General features: G+C 39.0%; 2 protein-coding genes across 3 annotated transcripts in view; one reads left to right on the top strand and one right to left on the bottom strand.

Annotated features, from left to right (window-relative positions):
* UCHL3 (ubiquitin C-terminal hydrolase L3) overlaps window positions 1-17,866 on the bottom strand; it is a 44,055-nt gene extending 26,189 nt beyond the window's left edge. The window contains exons 1-5 of one of the 2 annotated variants that reach the window (XM_037153249.2): window positions 17,732-17,866; window positions 9,242-9,370; window positions 7,698-7,854; window positions 7,239-7,324; window positions 5,126-5,173 (exon numbers count right to left, since the gene is read on the bottom strand). In XM_037153249.2, coding sequence (XP_037009144.1) covers window positions 5,126-5,173; window positions 7,239-7,324; window positions 7,698-7,854; window positions 9,242-9,370; window positions 17,732-17,740 — 429 coding nt within the window. In that variant the 5' untranslated portion in view covers window positions 17,741-17,866. Of the gene's footprint in view, window positions 1-5,125; window positions 5,174-7,238; window positions 7,325-7,697; window positions 7,855-9,241; window positions 9,371-13,300; window positions 13,369-17,731 lie in introns of those variants that run through there. The other variant, XM_053665627.1, reaches the window with a different exon arrangement.
* LOC119055110 (COX assembly mitochondrial protein homolog) lies at window positions 16,029-17,443 on the top strand. The gene is made up of 2 exons (XM_053665465.1): window positions 16,029-16,038; window positions 17,178-17,443. The coding sequence occupies exons 1-2, from the start codon at window positions 16,029-16,031 to the stop codon at window positions 17,441-17,443; spliced, it is 276 nt and encodes a 91-aa protein (XP_053521440.1).
* Window positions 17,867-22,964: the final 5,098 nt, after the last annotated feature.

Here is a 22,964-nt window from a genome sequence, read left to right as displayed (position 1 = left end):
TATCGTTCCCATCTTAAGTTGAATCATCAAAGCAATAATATTCAGTATAGGTTAATGACAGTGGGGCTACTGTCCAAATTTCTGAACAATCATGGTGGGAAGGGGAAAAACATACAAGTAAACAATTACTCTATAGCAACATGCTATGGGCAATCCTCCTAAGACTACTATATTTTAGTCAACCAATACCACATTTAGTCGACAAATCTCTGCAGACAGTAAAGCTCCTGCCTACTCCATTCCCCTGAAAGTGTTCTGACAGAGAGTATCAAGTGATGTTGGTGACGACTGCCATTGCTTTTGGACTGTTATTGTCAGCTCCTCTCCCTCTGCCCACTCCTTCAACACCTACACACCCCAGGTTTTACTATGGCCACTACTATTCTCTCTCTACAGAATTCTCAAGGTTCTATTACCCAAATGCAGAAGACTCCAGACACCTCCACAGAGCTTTAGCATATCCAACTTCTACACAGATGCCCATGAACTCACCAGAAACTCAGCACACCATCTTTGGTGGTTTTCTACTGTCTATAAAATTCTAGCTGCCCCCTGATTTGACTTCATCCTTTTACTTCAGTGTCACACTCTACCACTCACATCCATTTTTCTGAATGTCCAGTAAAATAAAATTATCACCTAATTTTTACTGAAGGCCTGCTATAGGCCAGGCACTATTCTAAGTACTTTGTATGACTAACTCCTTAATCTTCACAGAAATCCCATAGGGTTCATGCTATTATCTTCATTTTATGCTAAGGAAAGTATCTTGCCTAAGCTACTAAGTAGTGGAGTCAGTATAAAAACCTACCTCCCATATTCCTTACTTTTATACTATACAACTTCTCATAAATGTCTACATATGCCAAGCACTGTCCTAAGGAGACAGGTGAATGCCAAAAAAAAAAAAAAAAAAAGGCATATGCCTTCATGGGACTCATACACAGAATAAACAAAAACAGAAGAAACTAACTTATAGATTATTAAATAGTGTCGGAAAGAAAATAAGCAGGATTTTATAACAGAAAATTCACAGCAGTGCACATACCTCACAGTGATGAAAGAAAGTCTCTTTGAAAATTACTTTTCAGGTAAGACCTAAAGGATTGGAAGGTGCAGACTGTGCAAAGAGAAAGGGTCTATCCAGAAGATTCATGGGTCACCAGAAAGCACAAAGATGGTGCTATAAACCTCACTGTGTTACCCCCAAATTCGTATGTTATAGCCCTAACCCCACAGTGTGACTGTATTTAGAGAAAGAGCCTTTAAGGAGGTAATTATGTTTAAGTGAGATCAGAAAAATGGAGCCTACTCTGACAGCACTGGGGTCCTTATAAGAAAAGAAAGAGACCTCTCTCTCTGCCCCCCATGCACAAAGAAGGCAGGCCACGTGCGGACACAGTGAGACGGCACCTGTCTGTAAGCCAGGAAGGGAGGCCTCACCAAAACCAACCCAGACGGCACCTTGATGATGCTGACTTCTGGCCTCCAGATGTGTGAGGAAAATCCATTTCTGCTGTTAAGTCACCAAGTCCAAGGTATTTTGTTATGGAAGCCCAAATAAACTAAAACGAATGGGAAAAACCTAGATGCTTATGGGAACTGGCAAAAACCAGTGTGCTAGAATACAGGGTAATGGAGATAATAATATGCTGAGACTTAAGTCCCCAGATGACAGATGGACCAGAAATGAGATGGTCACAAAAACAGTGCCTGCTGCAGGAGTTTCAAGCTGGTCAATATTGGATTTGGAAATGTACGGTGAGGTTTTTGTTCTCTCAGTGACTGGGAGTCACTAAAATACGGGGGTGGGCCAAGGTACATTTATACTTGTTTGTATAGAAAAATACATACCATTAAAAGAATAAAAATAAACCCTGTGTTTCACATAATCACAACCATAAACCTACTTTTACCCACCCATGTAAAATGACTAGTATACAACAATGTATATTCCACTCTGGAATGCACAAAACAGCCCCACAGGCTAAGGACTGAGCCTTCCCCAAAATGTTGATAGTGCTTTAATGAAGAACAATTGCTAATAACTATGTTTGGTTTACTCAAGGGCCTATGAAAAACCAAGATTTGGCCTTTTTTGGGAGGGGATAGCTCTTATACCTTTAAGGATAGTTGTGAACTAATTCTGGTGAATTCACAAATGTGTTGTGCCTATGTGCAAGGAACAGTGTTGGATACTTTGGAGCAAACCCAGATGAATCAGACACCAATCCTCGGCCTAAGAGCTAACAGTAAGGGTGATATAACACCACATTTCATCAATCAGAGGCACCAAATCTAATGGTTATAAGATGTACCAGTATACAACGCCAAGTACGTAAAGTATGACATCAACAGTAAGACACATCGTAATTTTAGAGCTGGTAAAATGTGAAAAGAAAACACCCATCTTAAATAAATTTTAAAAATATGAAAGCAGTGAAAATAAAAATAGTATGAGTGGTATAAAGGAGTCCATAAGAGGGATGGATTTCTCATGAAGAAAGTGGTATTTAAAACCAATCTTGGAAGATGGGAAAAACCAGGAAGAACAGAGATTGAGAGAAGAAATATTTTCAGAAAGAGGGAATTGCAAGAGGCAAAGCATAGCACCAATAAGTGAGGGAGGGCTAGAGAGCAATATTTAAAACAAAAGCACTGTTGAAAAACTGAAAGAACAAGTGCTAAGAAAACCTTGTACACAGCTAGGCTAAAGAGGCTGAATGACTGCTACATATACTTCAGTAATGGTTCTCAAATGTTTTTTGTATACCCTAATCCATTTTAGGGCTAGAATATACATCAAAAGTATGACTCATTCTGGCAGTGATCTTCGACTATAAAAGATGTGAAAGGAGCAGAAATTAATTCGTATGGGAATACAGTTTGAAAAAGTTTTCCTGACTTCTACCTCCAGCTCACCTTGAGAACCACTGCTTTCTATGCACTTAGGGAAGCCCTAGAAAAATCTGAATAGCCAAATGATTTGGGTTACACTCCAGCAAAAGTAATCCAGCACAATTGTATAAAGAGGAATAAGAATTAGAAAAAAAACATTAAAGACTGAGAATTTACATAAGCAGCTGATCTTCCAGGCAAGAAGTTAAGCAAATTCAAATTACATTAGTAATAGCAGGGAAAATGTTTGGTAGAAATATTATAAGAAACAGAAGAAGAAAATGTTTAAGACACAAGGCAATAAACTCACACAAGAGTATGTGTATTTTAAAATACTGGTGGTCATTCAGATGATATGTAACCGGCATCTTAGTTCAGGAATAAAGGAGTTTAGATCTGGAAAAAGAGATGTGAACAGTACCTAAAATGAGTCATTAAAGCCATCATTTGCATAAAGCAACACAAAGATGGCAAGAGAAAGTACCCCAAAGACAATTTTTTAAAAGTAAACATGTTTTAAAGCATTTGATTCCTTTATTATTGATACAAATAACTGTTTTCATACTTTACAAATTTCATGCTCATCATCATGATCGCTAATTTTAACCCTACAATTTTAAAACAAAAAAGTGAAGCACGGTGAAGGTTAAGAACATGTCAGGTTCATATAAGGCAATTCGAAAAATAGCATTTCACTAATTTCCAATCTGGAGCTACTTAGACATGTTGTACATGCATGAGTGTGTCTGTGTGTCTGTCCTTGTGTAAATAGTCAAAAAACCAAAAGTCTGTATTTCTTAAAGCAGAACCTGAGAGCAACCTAGAAGGTATGATATAATTAGGAAGAACTAATGTTTAAATCCCTAAATGATTTAATAATAAACATTCACAGTTATCCAGTTTGATCTATGAATAATTTTTGTTATACCATAGTATCCAATTGTTTTTTCCTCTAAAACTTTTTTCAAGATAGTGGGAATATTTAAGTTCACTATTTTTACTTGTATTATTATTTTAATTCCAGAGAAAGAGGAAGGGAGAGGCAGAGACAGAGAGAGAGAGAAACATCAATAGCCACGTATGCGCCTTGACCGGGAAACGAACCTGCGACGTTCCAGTTTACAGGACAACACTCCAAACGAAATACTCCTTTCGTTCACTATTTTTAAATCAGGTATTTTACAAGTACTGTTAAAGCACAAAGGCAATGGCAGCTTTGTACCTTAAAAAGTATGGTTTTGAGTCGCACATGGGATGAAAAAGAAAAATATCTATAGTTTTCTGATGTTAACACTTAAATAGGTTATAAATACACGAAACAACTCTAATTAAATTCTATTCATTTTTATCAAAATACCTTTTGACGGGCTTCCCCCGAGAGTGGAAGAGAGAGGTTTGGAGGGAAGGAAAAGAAGAAATGGAAAGAGGTAGCAAGAGAAAGCAATCCACTGAAAAAGAAGGGTGGGAGGAGAGGACAGGCAACCAAGCTGAAGAACTAGCTAAGAGGAAGATGGCGAAGATCATCACATTGCCCCAGAACAGATTCCCTGAGCAAAGGGAATGATGCAGCCTTTTGCTAGAAGCTGGGTGTGATAAAGACTCTTGAAAGTCACACAGGTTATCTACCCTACTATATAGTGCAGGTATGTTTCTCAAAATACACGCAAGTCAAAGGAATCTGCTAGGGCAGCAATTTTCAACTGCTGCGCCACGGGAATTTTGAAAATATGCAATATCTGGCTTTTCTGGTCAGGGGCATTGACCTCTTTTCCCTTAGACTGTCAAATTAAAAGAATGACAACAGCCAACAGAACAACAGTCATCCAGTACTAATGAATCAAAATTATATCTATTTTTTTGTCAGAATGACAAAAATATTGTATTTTTTTGGTGCACTGCAGAATCTGTCATTAGTCCACATGCGCCTTGGGAAGAAAAAGGTTGAAAATAGCTGAGAGAGGGAAGCCACTGGCCTTCGGGCACCCATGGCAAACAACACACAACCTGCAGTCTCTGCAAGTGACTGGACAAACTGAGGTGGCCAGTACCGACGTGCACGTCAACAGTTTGTCCAAAAATGTTATCTTGCTTTGTGACTCCTTCTTACAAAAGCAAATTCCTTCAAAAGGAAAAAAAGCCCAAGTAATTTTATAAAACGACATGTTATACAAGAACACTGTGGTTAAATTTACACATGGCAAGAAAACTTTGGAAAAATGTGAAGTACCTCAGTCTGACCTTCATGGGCACTGGTCTCATGAGTGACTCGAATAGCCTGTAATAGGAATACAAGGAATTAATGGGAAAAAATATGACTATACCCCACTTTTTAAATAAAAACAACAATATTAAATTTTAACATCTGAAACACTGATGAAACAACAAACTGGAAGAAATTTAGGGAAAGTTTACTATTAAACATTTAAGAATGAATTGCGAGGCTAAATGAACGGCTGTACTTTCCAACCCACAAATCTCTGAAGACTTGGGGTACTGAATACCGGACTATTTGTAATTCCCACGTGTAAGCAGGACTCATCGGACTTAATTGTTAGAACTAACATTTAACTTCTATTCGACTGAGACTGGAACAAAGTCAGCATCTCACAGACAGAGACGAAGAAGCTGAGCTCATCTGCTTCCTCAGGTCGCATGCCCCTCTGCAGCTCTGGCTGTATTTACGCTTAGTCATGCAGCTTCAGTCAGCAGTTTAGAATGTGGAGCAAAAAGCATGCGTTTATCAGAAGCTAGAGATTTTAGTTTCTGGAACTTAAAAAAAATGCTCTTGTAATACCTACTATTAGCAAAGATGAAAAGAAATAGGCGAAGTAGTAAATTACAGGTGAAAGTACATCCTCAATGCATGGCAATTTGGCAGTAAGTATCAAAGCCTTAAAAACATGCAAAATGTTTGATCCAGCAGTTTTTCTTCTAGAAGTCCATACAGTTACATATGATTGTACAAAAGCATATATAGTTATGGATATTTGCAAAGATTCAGCTACAATGATATACCTTTTAGTATTTTTTTAAACAGTGAAAAAGAGAAAAATATTAAATTTATGACAATAAATTACTGGTTACGTAAAATACTATACAATGGAAAGCTATGCAGCCATTAAATGATGATGTCAAATATATACTTACTGGTATGTAATACGTTTGTGATAAGTTAAGTGAAAAAAGCAAGTTATAAAATAATGTTACAGTGTGATCATATTTTAACTATAAAATATTGTGAATATACATATATGTTCCCTATAAAAATATTAATGGTGGCTACCTCTCATACTGTTCACTTTTGTGTTATTTTGCTTTTATGTAAAATAAAGATGTTTTATGAACTCTGCAGGACTTTTTAAGAAAAAAACAACTTAAAATAATCAAGGTATATTGCAACGGCAAAATAACATTATCTAATCAATGGTTTTATTGGGAACAAACTGCGTAAGGCATTGCTCTAGCCCAGGGTGTCAAACTCATTTTCACCGGGGCCACATCCACCTTGCAGTTGCCTTCGAAGGGCCAAATGTAACTTTAGGACTTTATAAATGTGACTACTGCTTAACTAGGGGCAAGGAGCTCAGCACTGCTGCTGGGTAGAAACCAGGTATTGGGCCGGATAAAACAAGGTGGAGGGCTGGATTCAGCCCTCGGGCCTCGTGTTTGCCACCTGTGCTCTAGCCGAGTAATATGCACAACTACACTGCTTCTTATAATTTAATTAATGTTACCCAAAGGTAAAAAGCCTAATATAATATGTCAAGTATAACTGAAAAATAAATTTTAAAAAAGGTAAAATGCTCTCAAAAGAAAAACAGATTTCAAAAATAAAATTTAAATACTATTCTAAGAAAATTCTATGAACTGGTACAATCATTTTAAACTAGATTATGTGAATTCTGTCTTCACAATCCAAAAATATTATGCTGCTAAAAGAGCTAGAGTATGGTCTCACGTCTACCTTTAAACCTGTTTTTTTCCATTGGTCTTCAGCCTTATTCCAAATTCCTCACGAGAAACACACAGAATATTGTCAGGATTTACTATAAGGAAGGAATGGTAAGAAATAGCCTACCATAACATATTTTATAAATTTGTAAATCAAATTGCTTTTTTTCTCTCATTCAGCTCTGGACATAGAAAAGAAGTGGCAAGTTATCAACATTTATATGTATTTCAGTACTGTTACCTGAAAAGTGCAAAATGCCTCTTTTAATGGATATGACAAAATCCAAAATTGTCCAGAACTACAGTTTGAAGATAAACCCCCAAACCGAATCTACAATCCCACAGAACTCTGCCCACATATGAAACCAAGACAGACAGAGGGTACCGACGTCATAGTTCTCCAGGTATCTGGCTCGTTCTTCAGGGCTCATGGACACGGACTCCTCCAGGAATCTTTTCAAGGTTGATCCAGATTCTGAGAACATTAAGGAAGATAAAATTGTAAAGGTTTGATCTCAAAGAGACTGATATATGGAAATACTAGAAGCATGCTGCCTATTTTTCAGGTAAAACCCTTTTGCTGACAAATCAAGAATATAAGAATATTGGGATAAAAGACAGGGCTTAAATTATTTGTTTGTTTGTTTTGTTAAACCTCTGTTCACCAGTAATATAAAAGTATGGGAAGGATTAATAGTTGTAACAGTATATACATCCCATTATAAACAAAAGGAGGAAAACAATCTACATAATACTTTGAAAGAAAGAATGAGAGCACCACCTAGTGCTCAATAAGATAACTTGTACCTTAAGGGGCAAAAAAACGGCCGTAATGAAACATTAGTTACCAAAGTGCATCTTGTCTTTATTGTTGGCAATAGCGTGGATCAGTCCAATTGTTCCACAGGCATTGCTGATCGTTTGTTTCATGAAATACACTGATGATGTAACATCTTGTCCCTGAGATTTTATTTTTTCTTCCTCTTCTGTTCTGAATATTTCATACTGTTAAAGCAAAAAGTCAACAGTCAAAATTTGAAAATAATATATTAAAAAGGACTTACACACAAAATTTGGAAAATTCTAAATATCTAAATATCTATCTATGGGAATTTGGTTAACACATTATGGGATATCCTACTGAAATACTATAAAGCATTTTTTTAAAAACAGATTTTCATATTCTTACTTAGCAATCTATGATTATAGAGTGCTTTATAGGTCAATATATTAATTAAGTTCTCATTTATATTTTTAAACTATTTATTTTATATACACATTGAAAAACCTGAAAAGATACACAAAAACATAAAGAAGTTATCTCTGGGGTAGGAGATTACTAGAGAATTTTTACTTTCTATTTTTTGCATTTCTGTATTATTAAATCATACTATCATAACAAAATTCCCACTGTATTTCTAAGCACACAATGTTCCTAACAAATAGTGACCATTCTCTCTGGTAACTGGTTGTAAAACAATGTAGTGCACTGGTGAATGTCGACAGTGTGAGCTCCCCATCTGCCTGCCAGAGTTCACATCCTGGCTTCGCCACTATTAGCTGTGCAACTTCAACCAATTGATGTCTCTGTGCCCCATTTGTAAAAAGAGGTTAAAAATACACAGAGGTTAAAAATGAGTGAGGAGGAGCAAGAGAGCAAAAGGAGAAAGATGACTTTAATGTTTTGTCTATTGTTTTCTTACAATTTCCAGATTCCAATAGAGTAGGGAGCCAGCAAACTACAACCTGCAGGCCAAATCTGACCGACTGCCTGTTTTCAGAAGTACAGTTTATTTTTGTATTGTCTGGCTATTTTCATGCTAGAGGCAAGGCTAAATAATTGTAACAGAGGCTATAAGGCCTGCAGAGTTGAAAGAATTTACTATCTGGTCCTTTAGAGAAAAAGTTTGCTGATCCTTGCAACAAACGAACCAAATGTTACCTATTAAAACCCATAATTAAAAAAACATTTCTAGCCCTGACTGGTGTGGCTTAGTCGGATGGGCCTCATACTACAAAGGGAAAGGGCACTGGTTCAATTCTCAGTCAGGGCACATGCACTTCTAAACTATATACTTTTCTATAATGTATACATCAAAATGTGATTAAATGTCACATCAAACCACCAGAGAAGCAAACTAACCAAATTTTTTTAAAGAAGAAAAATTACCCAAGTTTAAAAGACTAACTCAGGGCTTTACTGTCAACCTGTAAGTCAAATCTAAATACCATCTCTTCGAGAAAACTAGATTTTAAGGTATCCCTCAGCCTAGATTTCCTTGTTTATGCAATAAGAGAGTCTTCTGTTCTTAAAGACAAGTGTAATTTTTAACCGACCAGTAAAAGAGAACTTTGCACCTACTGCAAACTGTGTGTCTCACTTCACAATTACCTTTTCTGTAATGGGGAAGAGAAGGAGCACCGCGCACACGGGCCTCGGCACCATGCTCAGGAGCTCAGGGTCCATCCCGTACACATCAACAAACTGCCAGTTAGGGTGCAGACCTAACTGTTTAAGAAACTGGTAAAAGGAAGAAAAAATATAGTGTCAATAAGGAAATAATCAACATGGAAGTACGTGCATCTGATACATAAAAGGGAAAGCAAGGTATAAATATTACTGATACGCAGTAAGAATGAAGCAGATTTCCCATGAACAGGATAAGCAGGGATACCAATGTATTTTTATCAATTAACAAGTATTTAAACCTTATTATATATTGAGCAAAACTTTTTTCAAAATCCATTACTTTAGGGCTGAATATAATAAGCCAATACTTCACCAAACCCACACCCATTGTCTTGACTGATATGTTAAAACTCATTTCCAGCACTTGATTCTTAATGAGATGCATCTACGTTCTAGTCAATAATTATTTATTAGAACTTCAACACATTTTTATCCTGCTTACTAAAAATGATGCCTGAAGTTTAATCATAAATAGGTAAACATCACAAATCATATCAATAAGCAAAGAGTATATAAAGCCAAAAAGCCCAAAGGACTAGGGCAAACATCAGAGAATGTTGGCTATAGGCAATAGACTCCTGGCCCCCTGACCTCTGGTGCACAGTGAAACCTACTCAACTTCACTGCTTCTCTCATATCTGGCAAAACAACTGCAGCAATAGAACGGTGGTTTTGGATTAAGATTTCAAAAGAAAATATAATGTCAGGCCCTAATCTATTGCAAAAAGAAAATGTAAAATAATAATGAGGATGATATCAATTTCACATTAAAGTCTTAACAAATGTCTGCACTGAATGAAGTGGGTAATTTTTAAAAGTAATTCATCAGAAACTAAGTTTCAGATGACAAAAAAGGAAGTGAAAAAAACATATTAAGAATTCACTCATCACCAAGCCCTTATTATATGAAATGTTAAAGGGACTTATTTAAGAAAAAGAGGATAAAAAAGATGAACAGTGAAAGGACAGCAAACTCACAGTTATTAAGAACCACACCTAAAACAAAAGCAAACTAAGAGGACAGCTAGATCAGGAGTGAACCGTAGAAATGGAGATCACATGGAGGGTTAACATCAGGGGAGTGAGAGGAGGAGAAAGGGGGAGAAGGAACAGAGAATAAGTAGCATAGACGGTAGGTAGAAAATAGACGGGGGGGGGGGCAAGAATAATATGGGAAATGTAGAAGCTAAAGAATTTGTGACATGTGGACATAAACAAAAGGGGGGAATGGTGGGGGAGGGGTGTGCAGGGGGGAGGGGAATGAAGGGGGACAATGGGACAACTGTAATGGCATAACCAATAAAATATATTAAAAAAAGAATTCATCATTATACTGTATCTCAAATCTACATGATACTACCTACTGGTCTAACATTATCTGAAATTTAAAAATAAAGAGGTGCCTTGGGTATTTCTCCCTGCAGAACAGTCACATGTTCTTAGATCATCAGATAAGATCTTGCCAATCCAGCGATTTTCAACCTTTTTCGTCTTGTGGCACTCATAAACTGATTACTAAAGTTCTGCAGCATACCAACAAATATATTTTTTGCTGATCTGACAAAAAATAGGTATAATTTTGATTGATTTACAAAAAATAATAATAGTAATTACCTACCCATTTTGCTCCAAAGTGACTGTAAAAAATCAGGTGCCTACTTGTATGTAAGAGTTTCTGGCACTGAGAATCAACCAATTAGACATAACCTTATTATGCAATGTGACCCACTCTATTATATGACCTACAAATTTACGGTTCAAGACAAGGCATTCACACTGGATGACTATTGTGTTGGCTACTGTCATTTTTTTAATTAAATTAAAATTTTTAAATATATATTTTATTGGTTATGCCATTACAGTTGCTCTATTTCCCCCCTTCATTCCCCTCCACACTGCACACCCCTCCCCCACCATTCCCCCCCTTTAGTTTATGACCACATGTCTCAAGTTCTTTAGATTCTATATTTTCCCTACTATTCTTGCCCTCCCCCCTATCTATTTTCTACCTACCGTCTATGCTACTTATTTTCTGTACCTTCTCCCCCCTTCTCCTTCTCCCACTCCCCTGTTGCTAACCCTCCATGTGGTCTTCATTTCTATGATTCTGCTCCTGATTTAGCTGTCCTCTTAGTTTGCTTTTGTTTTAGGTGTGGTTCTTAATAACTGTGAGTTTGCTGTCCTTTCACTGTTCATCTTTTTTATATTCTTTTTCTTAGGTAAGTCCCTTTAACATTTCATAGAATAAGGGCTTAGTGATGATGAACTCCTTGAATTTGATCTTATCTGAGAAGCACTTTATCTGTCCTTCCATTCTAAATGAAAGCTTTGCTGGACAGAGCAATCTTGGTTGTAGGTCTTTGGATTTCATGACTCGGAATACTTCTTTCCAGACCCTTCTTGCCTGTAATGTCTCTTTTGAGAAATCAGCTGACAGTCTGATGGGAACTCCTTTGTAGGTGATTGTCCCCTTAGCTCTTGCTGCTTCTAGGATTCTCTCCTTCATTTTAATCTTGGCTAATGTAATGATGATGTGCCTTCGTGTGTTCCTTCTTGGGTCCAACTTCTTTGGGACTCTCTGAGCTTCCTGGATTTCCTGGAAGTCTATTCCCTTTGCCAGACTGGGGAAGTTCTCCTTAATTATTTGTTCAAATAAATTTTCCACTCGTGGCTGTTCCTCTTCCCCTTCTGGTATCCCTATAATTCGGATGGTGGAATGTTTAAAGATGTCCTGAAGGTTCCTAAGCCTCTCCTCGGGTCCACTCCCTTGATTTGAGTCCCAGTTTCCTTTCCATTACTATTGGTTTCCTGTGCATTCCCCTTCATTTCAATTAGTTTAGCCTTCATATGTTCCTCTAATTTGTGGCTAAAATCAACCAGTTTTGTGAGCATCCTGATCACCAGTGTTTTGAACTGTGCATCTGAAAGTTTTGCTATTTCTTGGTTGCTTAGAGTTATTGGCTCTGGGGCTTTGAGCTGTTCTTCTTGAGCCATAATGTTTTGCTCTGTTCGCACCTGTTAGGTATGAGGAGTGGAGCCTTAGATGTTCACCAGGGTGGGGCCACCCAGGTTGCTGATTTGTGGTGCTGTATTTGGGGGCTGGGTCAGAGAGGGGCCACCCAGGTTGCTGGTTCGTGATGCCGTATGTGGGGGTGGGGTCAGAGAGGGACAATGGCGGTCCCCTCTCCTCTGGGGCCTGCAAGGTCTGTCTCAGTCTCACTGCACGCTCCTTCTCCAGTTACCTGTGCACGAATGTGTGACCACAGTCAGCCCTCAGTGGGTCCGCTGCCTTGCGCCCTCAGTGGGTCCACCTGCTGCCACTCCACACCTGGGATCCGCCCACTGGCTGCCCACCTGGGTCGAGCTCCAGTCGGTCAGGTAGGTCTTTCCTGCCTGACCCCGCTCTGCTGCTGGCTCTGCCCCTCTTACCAGTTTGGCTGAAGGGTTCATTGTTGTCAGACTTCCGTATAGTTCAATTTTCTATCGTTTGGCTGCATTTTTCTTGCTAAAACTTTATTGTTTTTAAACTCGGTTGTGAGAGAAGGCAGAGTGTTTCCACCTACGCCTCCATCCTGGCAGAAGTCTCTGCTCTGTTGTCATTTTTTTTTAATTAACAATTTAAAGGAAAAGAGGTCAGTGCCCCTGACTAAATAGTCAGGTACTGCATGTTTTAAAAATTCTTGTGGCACTCTGCTCAAAAATTACCGTGCTAAACCAATGGAAAGCATGCCATGTTACATCAACAGTGTTATTCATCTCACACACAGGTTCCAAAAGACAAGACCTTCCTGCTTAATGGCAATACCCCTCCATTTTTTTGCCTGTAGAAGAAACTCTATGTAAGGATAACATGATTGCTCAAAAATAAGGTCCTAGATATGTTTAATAAGAAATATACTGAATTAGCCCTAGCTGGTGTGGATTGAGCACCCGCCTGAAAACCAAAAGGTCGCTGGTTCAATTCCTAGTCAGGGCACATGCCTGGGTTGCAGTTCCGTCCCTGGACAGGACACATATGAGAGGCAACCAATTGATCTTTCTCTCTCACATCAATGTTTCTCTTCTTCTCTTTCTCCCCCACACTTCACCTCTCTCTAAAAATGAATAAATAAAATAAAATAAAAACCAGGAGCATAACCAATAGTTAAATGAAAAATTGATGGTTCTTAAAACCTAGAAACTAGTAAAATAAATTTTAGTAGAGATTTGGTAAAAAAATAATTAATTAATTTAATTATTTCAGTACAGAATGGGAAAACACTGTAAACATTGTATGTGGAATTAAGAAAAAAGAGTTTCCTTCTCTGCAGGCTCAACATGGACTGACTCCTCAACAGTCAACAAGTGATGGAATGCTAGTCTACCATAGAAATAAGTATCGTTTTAATTTGTTTGTATCTTGCTACTTTACTGAATTCATTTATCGAATGACATTTTTCACAAAACTAGAATACTTCTAGAATTTACGTGGAATCACAAAAGACCCCACATAGACACAGCAATATTGAGAAAGAAGAACAAAGTAGGAGGAATCGTGCTAATACCAAACTATACGACACTATAGTAATCAATACTATAGTAAACAGCATAGAAATGGCATAAAAACAGACACATGGATCAATGGAACATAACAGAGCCCAAAATTAGCCCATGCCTACACAGTGGATTAATCTATGACAAGGCAAGAATATAAACTGGCCTAAAGACAGTCTCTTCGATAAATGGTGCTGGGAAAACTGAAGAGTTACATGCAAAAAAATGGAAGTAAAACACTTTCTTACACCATATACAAGAATAAACTCAAAATGGATCAAACTTACAAGTAATACTCAAAACCACAAAACTCCTAGAAGAAAACACGAGCAATTAACTCTCTGACATTCCTCTGTGTATTTTTTTTTTTTTTGGCTATATCTCCTTGAGCAAGAGAGAAAAAGAAAAAATAAACAAATGAGACTACATCAAACTAAAAAGAGTTTGCACAGCAAAGGAAACTATCAACAACAAAAACAAAAAACCCCCTACTGAATGGAAGAAAACATTCACCAATGATTCATCTGATAAGAAGTTAATATCCAAAATTTATAAAGAACACACAGAACTTACCAAAAAAACAAACAATCCAATTTAAAAAAATGGGCAGAGGACCTGAATAGACATTTCTCTGAAGAGGACATACAGACGACCAATAGACATATGAAAATATGCTCAAGGTCTCCAATATTCAGAGAAATGTAAAAGAAATGTAAATTAAAACCACAATGAAATATCACTTCCTACCTGTCAGAATGGCTGTTAGCAATCAGCAAAAAATCAACAAACGACAAATGTTGGCGAGGATACGGAGAAAGGGGAACCCTGTGTGCTGTTCATGGGACTGTACACTGTTGCAGCCACTATGGGATACAGCATGGAGGCTCCTCAAAAAATTTAAAAAAAAACAAAAACAAAAACTACCTTATGTGCCAGCAATTCCACTTCTGGATATTTATCAAAGAAATATAAAATACCAATTCCAAAAGATATATGAGGTTCGTCCAGAAAGTATCCAGTTTACATATTTTACTATGTAAAATAGAGTCATTTATTGAACAAGATACAAGATACAAGAGACATTGTACATAGGACAGTAATGCCTCAGTCCCCTTCAAAGTAAGCACCTTGGGACATCACACGGTTCTCCCAGCATCTCTTCCACTGTTCAAAACACTCTGTAAAATTGTTTGTTGGAGTCTCCATCATCTGCCTAACCATATTTTTCCTGAATCACATTGATTGTCTGAAATTTCTTCCTTTTAAAGGTGATTTTTAGTTTTGGGAAAAGCCAAAAGTCACAGAGCACCAAATCTGGACTGTAAGGGGAGCTCAGTCACCTTGGTGATTTGACATTTCACCAAAAACTCTGCACAAGACGTGACGCAGGCGCGGGTGCACTGTTGGGATGAATCTGCCAATCACCAGTTGCCCATAGTTGCAGCCTTCTGAATTATTCAAATAGTTTCCAGAGTAATGTTCAAGCTCAATGTAAAATCTGATGCAGATTTGTTGCTTTACTCACACAGTCATTTTGAATGCAATAGCTGCACCATATACATGCTCACTTAATGGCATCCACAGCCCCCACTGACTAGTACAGTGAAGTCATCATTGTTCACACATATGCATTCCAATCCACTCCCTTTGGCTGCCAGGTTACACTGATGTAGTACAAACTGTTCTCGTTATATTAACAACAGTTGGATTTTTTCTGTAGAGACCTCATATGCACCCCTATGTTCAAAGGAGCATTATTTACAATAGCCAAGATTTGAAAGCAATCTAAGTGCCTGTCAATAGACAACTGGATAAATGAGGTATGATGCATATATATGATGAAATATTACTTGGCCATTAAAAAAGAATGAAATATTACCATTTGAGACACTATGGATAGACCTAGCAGATATTATGCTAAGTGGAATAAGTCCATTAAAGAAAAATACCATATGATTTCATGTATATGTGGAATCTAAAGAACAAAATAAATAAAACAGAAACAGACTCACAGAAACAGAAAAAAAAACTGAAGGCTGCAAGATGAGAGGGGCATTGGGGGACTGGGTGAAAAAGGGATTAAGAAGTACAAACTGGAAGTACAAAATAGTCGTGGGATATAAAGTACAGCACAGGATGTAAAGGAACATGGTCAATAACACTGTAATAACTACATATGGTGCCAGGTATGTACTAGACTTTATTGGCAGGGGATCGATTAATAAATTGCATAAAAGTCTAAGTACCAGGCTGTACACTTAAAACTGTTACAAAATAATATTGAATATCAACTACAATTGAAAATTTTACTAAAAAGTATTATTCAGAATAATGCAGTAACCCACTATATTCAACACAGATTATTCAGAGTGAATTATGATATCACTCTAGGAGGCCTATTTTATAAAGGACAATAACAAACTGAAAGAAAGATGACCAAGAATAATAAAGTTTTGGAAGACATCTCAGCTCTAGGGTCTAGGCATGTTCAGAAAAGACTTAAATCATTGGGGCGGTGGGGGAGTTTGGGGGTGGAGGATTGAACAAAAAGGATAAAGTGAGTGTCCACTCATGGACATGGACAAAAGAGTGGTGATTGCTGGGTGATTCTATCATTATGTAGAATTCATATTTTTTCTTCTTTAAATAATCATCTCAAGAGATACAGAAAAGTCATTTGAGAAAATTCAACATTGATAGAGGATAAAAACTCTCAGCAAACTAGGGAAAGAAGAGAACTTTCTTAGCCTGATAAAAAGCATCTACCTAAATCCTATAACTAACATCTTTAATGATGAAAGAGTAAATGTTTCCCTCCTAACATCTAAAACAGGGTAAAAGTGCTTTCTTATCTCTATCCTATTAATGTTGCAATAAGGAATAAAAGGCATACAGATCCAAAAGGGAGAAATAAAACAGTCTATTCAGAGAATATGATTGTCCATGTAGAGAATCCCAAAGCATCCAAAAAAAAAAGCTACCAGAATATCCCCCTGGCTGGTGTAGCTCAGTGGATTGAGCGCAGGCCCAGGAATCAAGCAACCACGGTTCGATTCCCAGTCAGGGCACGTGCCTAGCTTGCAGGCCAGTTCCCAGCAGGGGACACACAAGATGCAACCATACATTGATATTTCTCTCCCTCTCTCCTTCCCTTCCCCTCTAAAGATAAATAAATAAATAAATCTTTAAAAAAAAAAAGCTACCAGAATAAGTGAATTTAGTAAAGCACAAAATCAACATATAAAAACCAGTATCTCCAGCTCTGTTGCTGAGACAGCATCTCAGACATGTTGAAAAAGGTGTTTTGAGTCTCTAAAATAATTAGAAAAGGCCCAAGAGAGATGTTCCAAACAAGTGCAAGATTTTTCCAGATGTTGCAAGGAATCTGGAATCCTCATGGTAGTAACATGCCAGAAAGAAAACTCCGCATTGAAAGAATGTCTAATGCCTTACTATAAGGATCCTGCCTTTCATGCAGCAGGCAAAATGGAACACCTGAGAAAAAGAGAAGAACTCAGAAAAACTGGAATTCCTATCAAGAAAAGGCTATGGAAGCTTCCAACATGGAAATATTCAAATGATGCTCAGTAACCCTATTTATGGAAATCACAATTACCTAAAATACTGAACTCAAGGAAATGTGTTTCCTTTACCTTTAATTATGAACATATTAATTTTATTTAAAGATTTTTATTCAAAATAGTATTTCTATATATAGCAATAGACAATTAGAAATTAAAACTTTTATACAGTGTAATTTACAATAGCACCAAGTGATTACTAAATACTTGGGTATTAATCTAACACCATATGTGCAAGATCTACACGTTGCGAGTACAAAAAACAGTTGAAACAAATCAAGTAAATAATAATATGTACCATCTTCATGGACTGCAAGGCTCAATATTGATAGGATGCTCAGTTTCCCCAAACTGTAGTTCTAGATTTAGGCACACATTCACCATCAAAATCACATCTTTAATGATGAAACAGGGCTTTTTTTCTGGAAATCGTCAAGCTGATTCTAAACAATATTGAAAAATAAGACACTATGAAACTACAGTAATCCAACCACAGTGTGGTACTGGTGAAAGAAGAAAAACAAATCAATGGAAATGAACAGTCTCCAGATATACAGCAAACTGATTTTTCACAAAAGGTGCAAAAACTGTTTTGAATAAGTCTGAGAGAAATATCCTTCTTTCCCAATGGCATGAAATCAGAAGTTGCAAATACTGACTTCGCCTGCCTGAAGATTATTCTCACTTTACAAAGTGGTCAAAATGCATTAGGGGAAAAATGAACACCAAATTTCAAAAGGGGGTAAAACAAAAGAAAATGTTGATAGGAAAGGCCACCATTAAGAATAATGTAAAAGATATATGCTGGGTTTTAAGCTTTTCCCATATTACTAAAGCGATTAGAGCTGGGAGAATAAAAGTCATTTCAAAATTGTACTAATAAACCCGAATAAGAAGACAAAGAGTTTGCTGCCTACATTCAAATATGTCTACCTTTCCTTAAATAAGGAATTTTCTGCAAGCTTTGAAAACCAAAAGCCAATTCATTACATGACAAATCGTTATTCCTTAGTAATGAGATTACGGGAGGAATGTTTATCATATAATAAACTAAGACGGCAGTAAAAAGTAAACCAGCTTGTTGAGAATGTAAAGCAAAATACACCTAACCAAGTCCAAAGTTTAAACGTGGTAGCACTTATTTTCTTTTAATCGAGTGGCTGGGGGATGTTCCCTCTTCCCTTCCCACAGTTGAATCTCCAAACCCGGACGAACTTTAAAGGTTTTCTGTAGCAAAGAATAGTGTGGGAACAATGATACTGGGCTTCTCACGGTATCAAAACAATTGAATTCCAGTTTTAAGAAACTGGAAGAGAAAAGGGGCGTGACAGGGAAGAGAAGTGATTTTTATGGGGCAAGAGATGATTGAAAGATGATTTCACAGTGCAGGCGGTGGATGAAATTACAAGGACTGGGTGGGCGAGTTTACAAAGCTTGGAGTCAGGTAGTGTAGGCAAATTAGTCACCCAGAAAATACCGGGGTGGGAAAACTATGGAATGGGCACAAGCGGGAGGCAAAACGAAAAGGGAATGAGGAGTAAGAATACTGGGTGGACAAACCTCAAACCCCGAGACCCAGAAAACGAGATGATGGGGTCAGGGGATCACAGAAGCCGAAACAACTGGGCGCACCTCCATCCAGGAGCCAGGTGAAGGAGAGACGGCCCTAAAATGAGCATACCTCTATCTATCTATCATATCCCAAGAGGTACCCTCACGGAATTCAATCCCAGACTCCTAGGGGGCGTGGAGGTGTAGATGGCCAGGGAGGGCTCCAGGGTCCCGAGCGTCGGGATACCTCACTCACCTGGTTGGTGACCTGGAAACGAAACAGAGAACAAGACTTAGAAACAAACCACCCGGACGAGCTACGGCAGCCCGGTTCCCTTCGCCCCCCCTAGGTTCCCAGACCTAAATCAGAACCACGCTCACCTCTGGATTGGCTTCCAGCGGCAGCCAGCGTTGACGCTCCATAGCAGCTCCGCCCGGCCACTCTCCAGCTCTGACAGCGGACGCGGTCGCAGCCGCCGCCGCTTCCGCCCCCGCGCGTCCCGAGCTGGGACCGTCCACCCCACCGCCCTCTAGGAGGGGTGCTGAAGGACAATAAAGAATGTGATAACACTCCAGACCCTTTCTCGCTCCCTGAAAAGCCACGTGTTAGCCCTAAATTTTAAGCTAAAATACATTCATGGAGGAAATTAATGAGCTATCTACCTACTGCAAAAAAAAAAGTATCTGGGTCTACAGCCCCCTTTCCTCACGCTTGGACTCTTCCCATCGGAGCCAAGCTCCGGCGTACTTCGCATGCGCTAGGAGCTGGTCTGGAACGCGTGCTTGCGGGCGCCCCACCCATTCCTGCCGAGTTAGCCGCAGGCGCTAGGGGGCGCACCACTGAATACTAGTCAGAGTCTAAGAGGTAGGCACAGGGTAACTTTGACCGGGGGTTTAAGCCACAGAAGCTCCTTTGTTGAGGTGCAGAAGTGATGTTTTGACCTTGTGTGCTGTTGCAGAGTAGGGGGCCTGTTGGAAAAAAATGTCAAGTTCCTGTTGTGAATCAGATGCTGTACTTAGTATTGGTTACACAACACTGAGCTTCAAGTAGAAGACAAGAGGGGGACAAAAGAATGAGGAATCATAATAAAGTGTGATGCAGATCATGGTAGCATGAGGTGTGGTGGAACTACACATATAGAAGTGCACCCAAAGGTTGAGGGGACTGTCCGCAAGGCTTCCTGGAGAAGGTGGGCAGCGGAATAAACCCTTTTAAAAGGGTGCTTTGAAGAAGGGAAAGTAAGCGTTGAGGCTGTGGAGTATGCGAAGTTGAAGGGCAGTGGTTAGAGGTGATGCTGGAGAGATAGATAAGCAGGGACAGGCCAGTCAAGACATCTGGGCTTCATCTAGAAAACTGCAGGGAATCACTGAAGGATTTTAAGCAGGATTTTCTTATCAGTCATCTAACAGACTATAAATTCCATGAGGCCAGCTGCAGCCTAATTTTTAAATTCTTCACATTGTTTTCCCAAGACCTAACCCAGTGCCTGATACATAATAGATACCCAATAAAGATTTGAGAAGTAAATGGAATAATCAGGTATACTGAAATACCATTTGCCAATAAGGTAGAAAACTTGCAAGTGAAATGATGAGGGAGTTAATTGAGGCAGTAGTCATGGAGTTAGAGAGGCAGGCACAAATTAAAGAGACACTGTTTTAAGGGAGCATCCCTTTGATGAACAGGAATTGTCAATGGTAACTTCAGAGATTCCACATGGGGTACAGTGCATATAACCCTTCTGCACCCAATAGATAGCATTCGGGGAGAGGAGCAGTTAGACAGTGAGAAAAAGACTATTTTATTATACTGTGTTTGCCTTTCTTGGGGAATTTCCAACTCTCCCACTCATGTTTATCTGACCACTGTTCTTTGACTTCCAAGGAATTTCCATTGCATGACTCCTCTTTTTCCTTATCTATCTGATAGCTTGTTGCCGTCCCCACCCAACTGTTCTTTGGTAAATCTGAAATATCCAGCACATGATGGACAGTTGTAGTTGCATAACACTTAAGTTGCATGGCCAGGTTCTCAGTGACATGCCAGGGGCTATTTTACAAATGACTTGATGTCAGAGGAATGGACTTGCTCCAGAACTGAGTTTCTGCATCACGGCTCTCCTATTAGGGCTTACCTAAGATTCCATACAGCATCTTTACCCACCTTGAACATCTCTAGCACCACTGGATCTGCAGAGAAATAGCAAGGCAGCTTGCCATTTCAGCTTGCACTTGCTGCAGAACACTCTCTTGCTCAGAGAGTGGGGACCCAATTAAGTGGGGACCGTCCATGTTACTCAATAGAAGTGCTGCAGCTGTATTCCCTCATGTGGCATGTACTGCCTTCAAAGGCCAAATAGCCTACCCAGTGCTCTGCTTCCTCCCAATTAATGAGAAAGAACTTTTTTTCCACTCTACAGAGGTTGTCCCAGCATGCCTAGACTTGTGGACTCATTAAAACTTTATTATTGTGGTAGGTTCCTAATCTTCATAGGGTTTAACTGTCCCCTTCTTAAATGTCCCCTTTTAAGGGGATGTTTAAATGTCCCCTTCTGGCATGGATGTAGTTACAATCGTATTGAGGGCAGCACTTCTCAAACCTGAATGGACATATAAACATCTGGGGATTATGAAATGCAAGTTTTGATTCAAAATCATCTCTGAGTCTGAGATGGGACCCAAGATGCTGCATTATTGCCCCAGTTTTTTATCCCTCCCTTTATCCACGTTGTTTACCATATAACTTTTAAGTTTTTCCCATTAAGGGGCAAAGTAGTGTCGATCCTCATTATTCGTGAATCCTGCCTTTTGAATCCTGCCTACTTGCTAACATTTATTTGTTAACAATTCAATAACCCTCTCCCCTTCCCCAAATCAATACGCTGGTCACTTTTGCAGTCATTCACAGTGATGGGCGGAGGAGTGGCAAAAAACTTGCATGCCCAGCTGAAGTCAAATCCTGGAAACAAGTGTTCTTTTTTGCAGTCTATTTAGTGCCACATTTTTAGCATTTTTGTGTTTTTTGCTGGTGATTTCACTATATATGTGCACGGCCAAAGCATTGTGCCGATGCACCATCTAGTGTTCGTAAGTCCGAGAAGTCAGTGATGTACCACATGTTAGATAAGTTCCTTCAGGCATAAATTATGGTGCTGGTGGTTGTGAATCCAATGGTAATGGATCAGTAATACATATTAAGTGAGGTGTCTTTACACAGAAACACATAAAGCAAAGTTGAGTATTGATCTGCTGATGACAATGTGCCCAGAAGCTCACAGAAACCCAGCCAGTGTTTCCCTGGGGAGTAGTGGCTCGGTGTTTACTAGTTCAGTGTTCACGGTGGCTTTATAGACCATGACTACCACAAACAGTGAGACTCAGCAGTGTATTTCCCAACTCCTTGACACTGAGTTTGGCCACGTGACTTGTGTTGGTTAATAAAAAGAGGCAGAAATAATGGCTTGCCAGTTCCGAGTGTGGGCCTTAACTAGCTTGGGTTCCTGCTTGCTGTCTTGCACTTCTACATAGCCTCCAAGAATGTGCGTGGCTGGCCTGCTGGTCCCAGGAGCAGAGTGAGAGGCACCTCAGCTGAGTCCAGCCTAGACTGGCCAACCCAACACTAACCCCCTAGACATGTAAGCTAAGTACGTGTTCGCTTATAGTATGACATTGGGGATTTGTGGACTTCTAAATTTTAATTTAAAAAAATTACATAGCAAAAGCTAATTGCTCTACCTGCCAGAAATTTGAAAAAATAAATTAAAAGAAATAGCCTGCTAACTGATAGATCTGGCCTCCCCATCTCCCAATTTTTAACAAATGTGTGGCCTGGCCTGAGGGTGCTGTGAGGTTCTGTGGGGCATCTTCCTGCATCTGAGTTGGGGTGAGGGGGTGTTGCTGGGCCAGCCTCCCAAGCCCAGGAGAGAGGTCCTGCCCACAACACAGGTGTGACTGCTCAGGGAATGAGCTGCCAACAGGGG

This window comes from Artibeus jamaicensis, unplaced genomic scaffold (assembly GCF_021234435.1).
Source record: "Artibeus jamaicensis isolate MK-2021 breed Jamaican fruit bat unplaced genomic scaffold, CSHL_Jam_final contig_415, whole genome shotgun sequence".
Taxonomy (NCBI): domain Eukaryota; kingdom Metazoa; phylum Chordata; class Mammalia; order Chiroptera; family Phyllostomidae; genus Artibeus; species Artibeus jamaicensis.
This window is presented reverse-complemented; position numbering and strand designations above follow the sequence as displayed.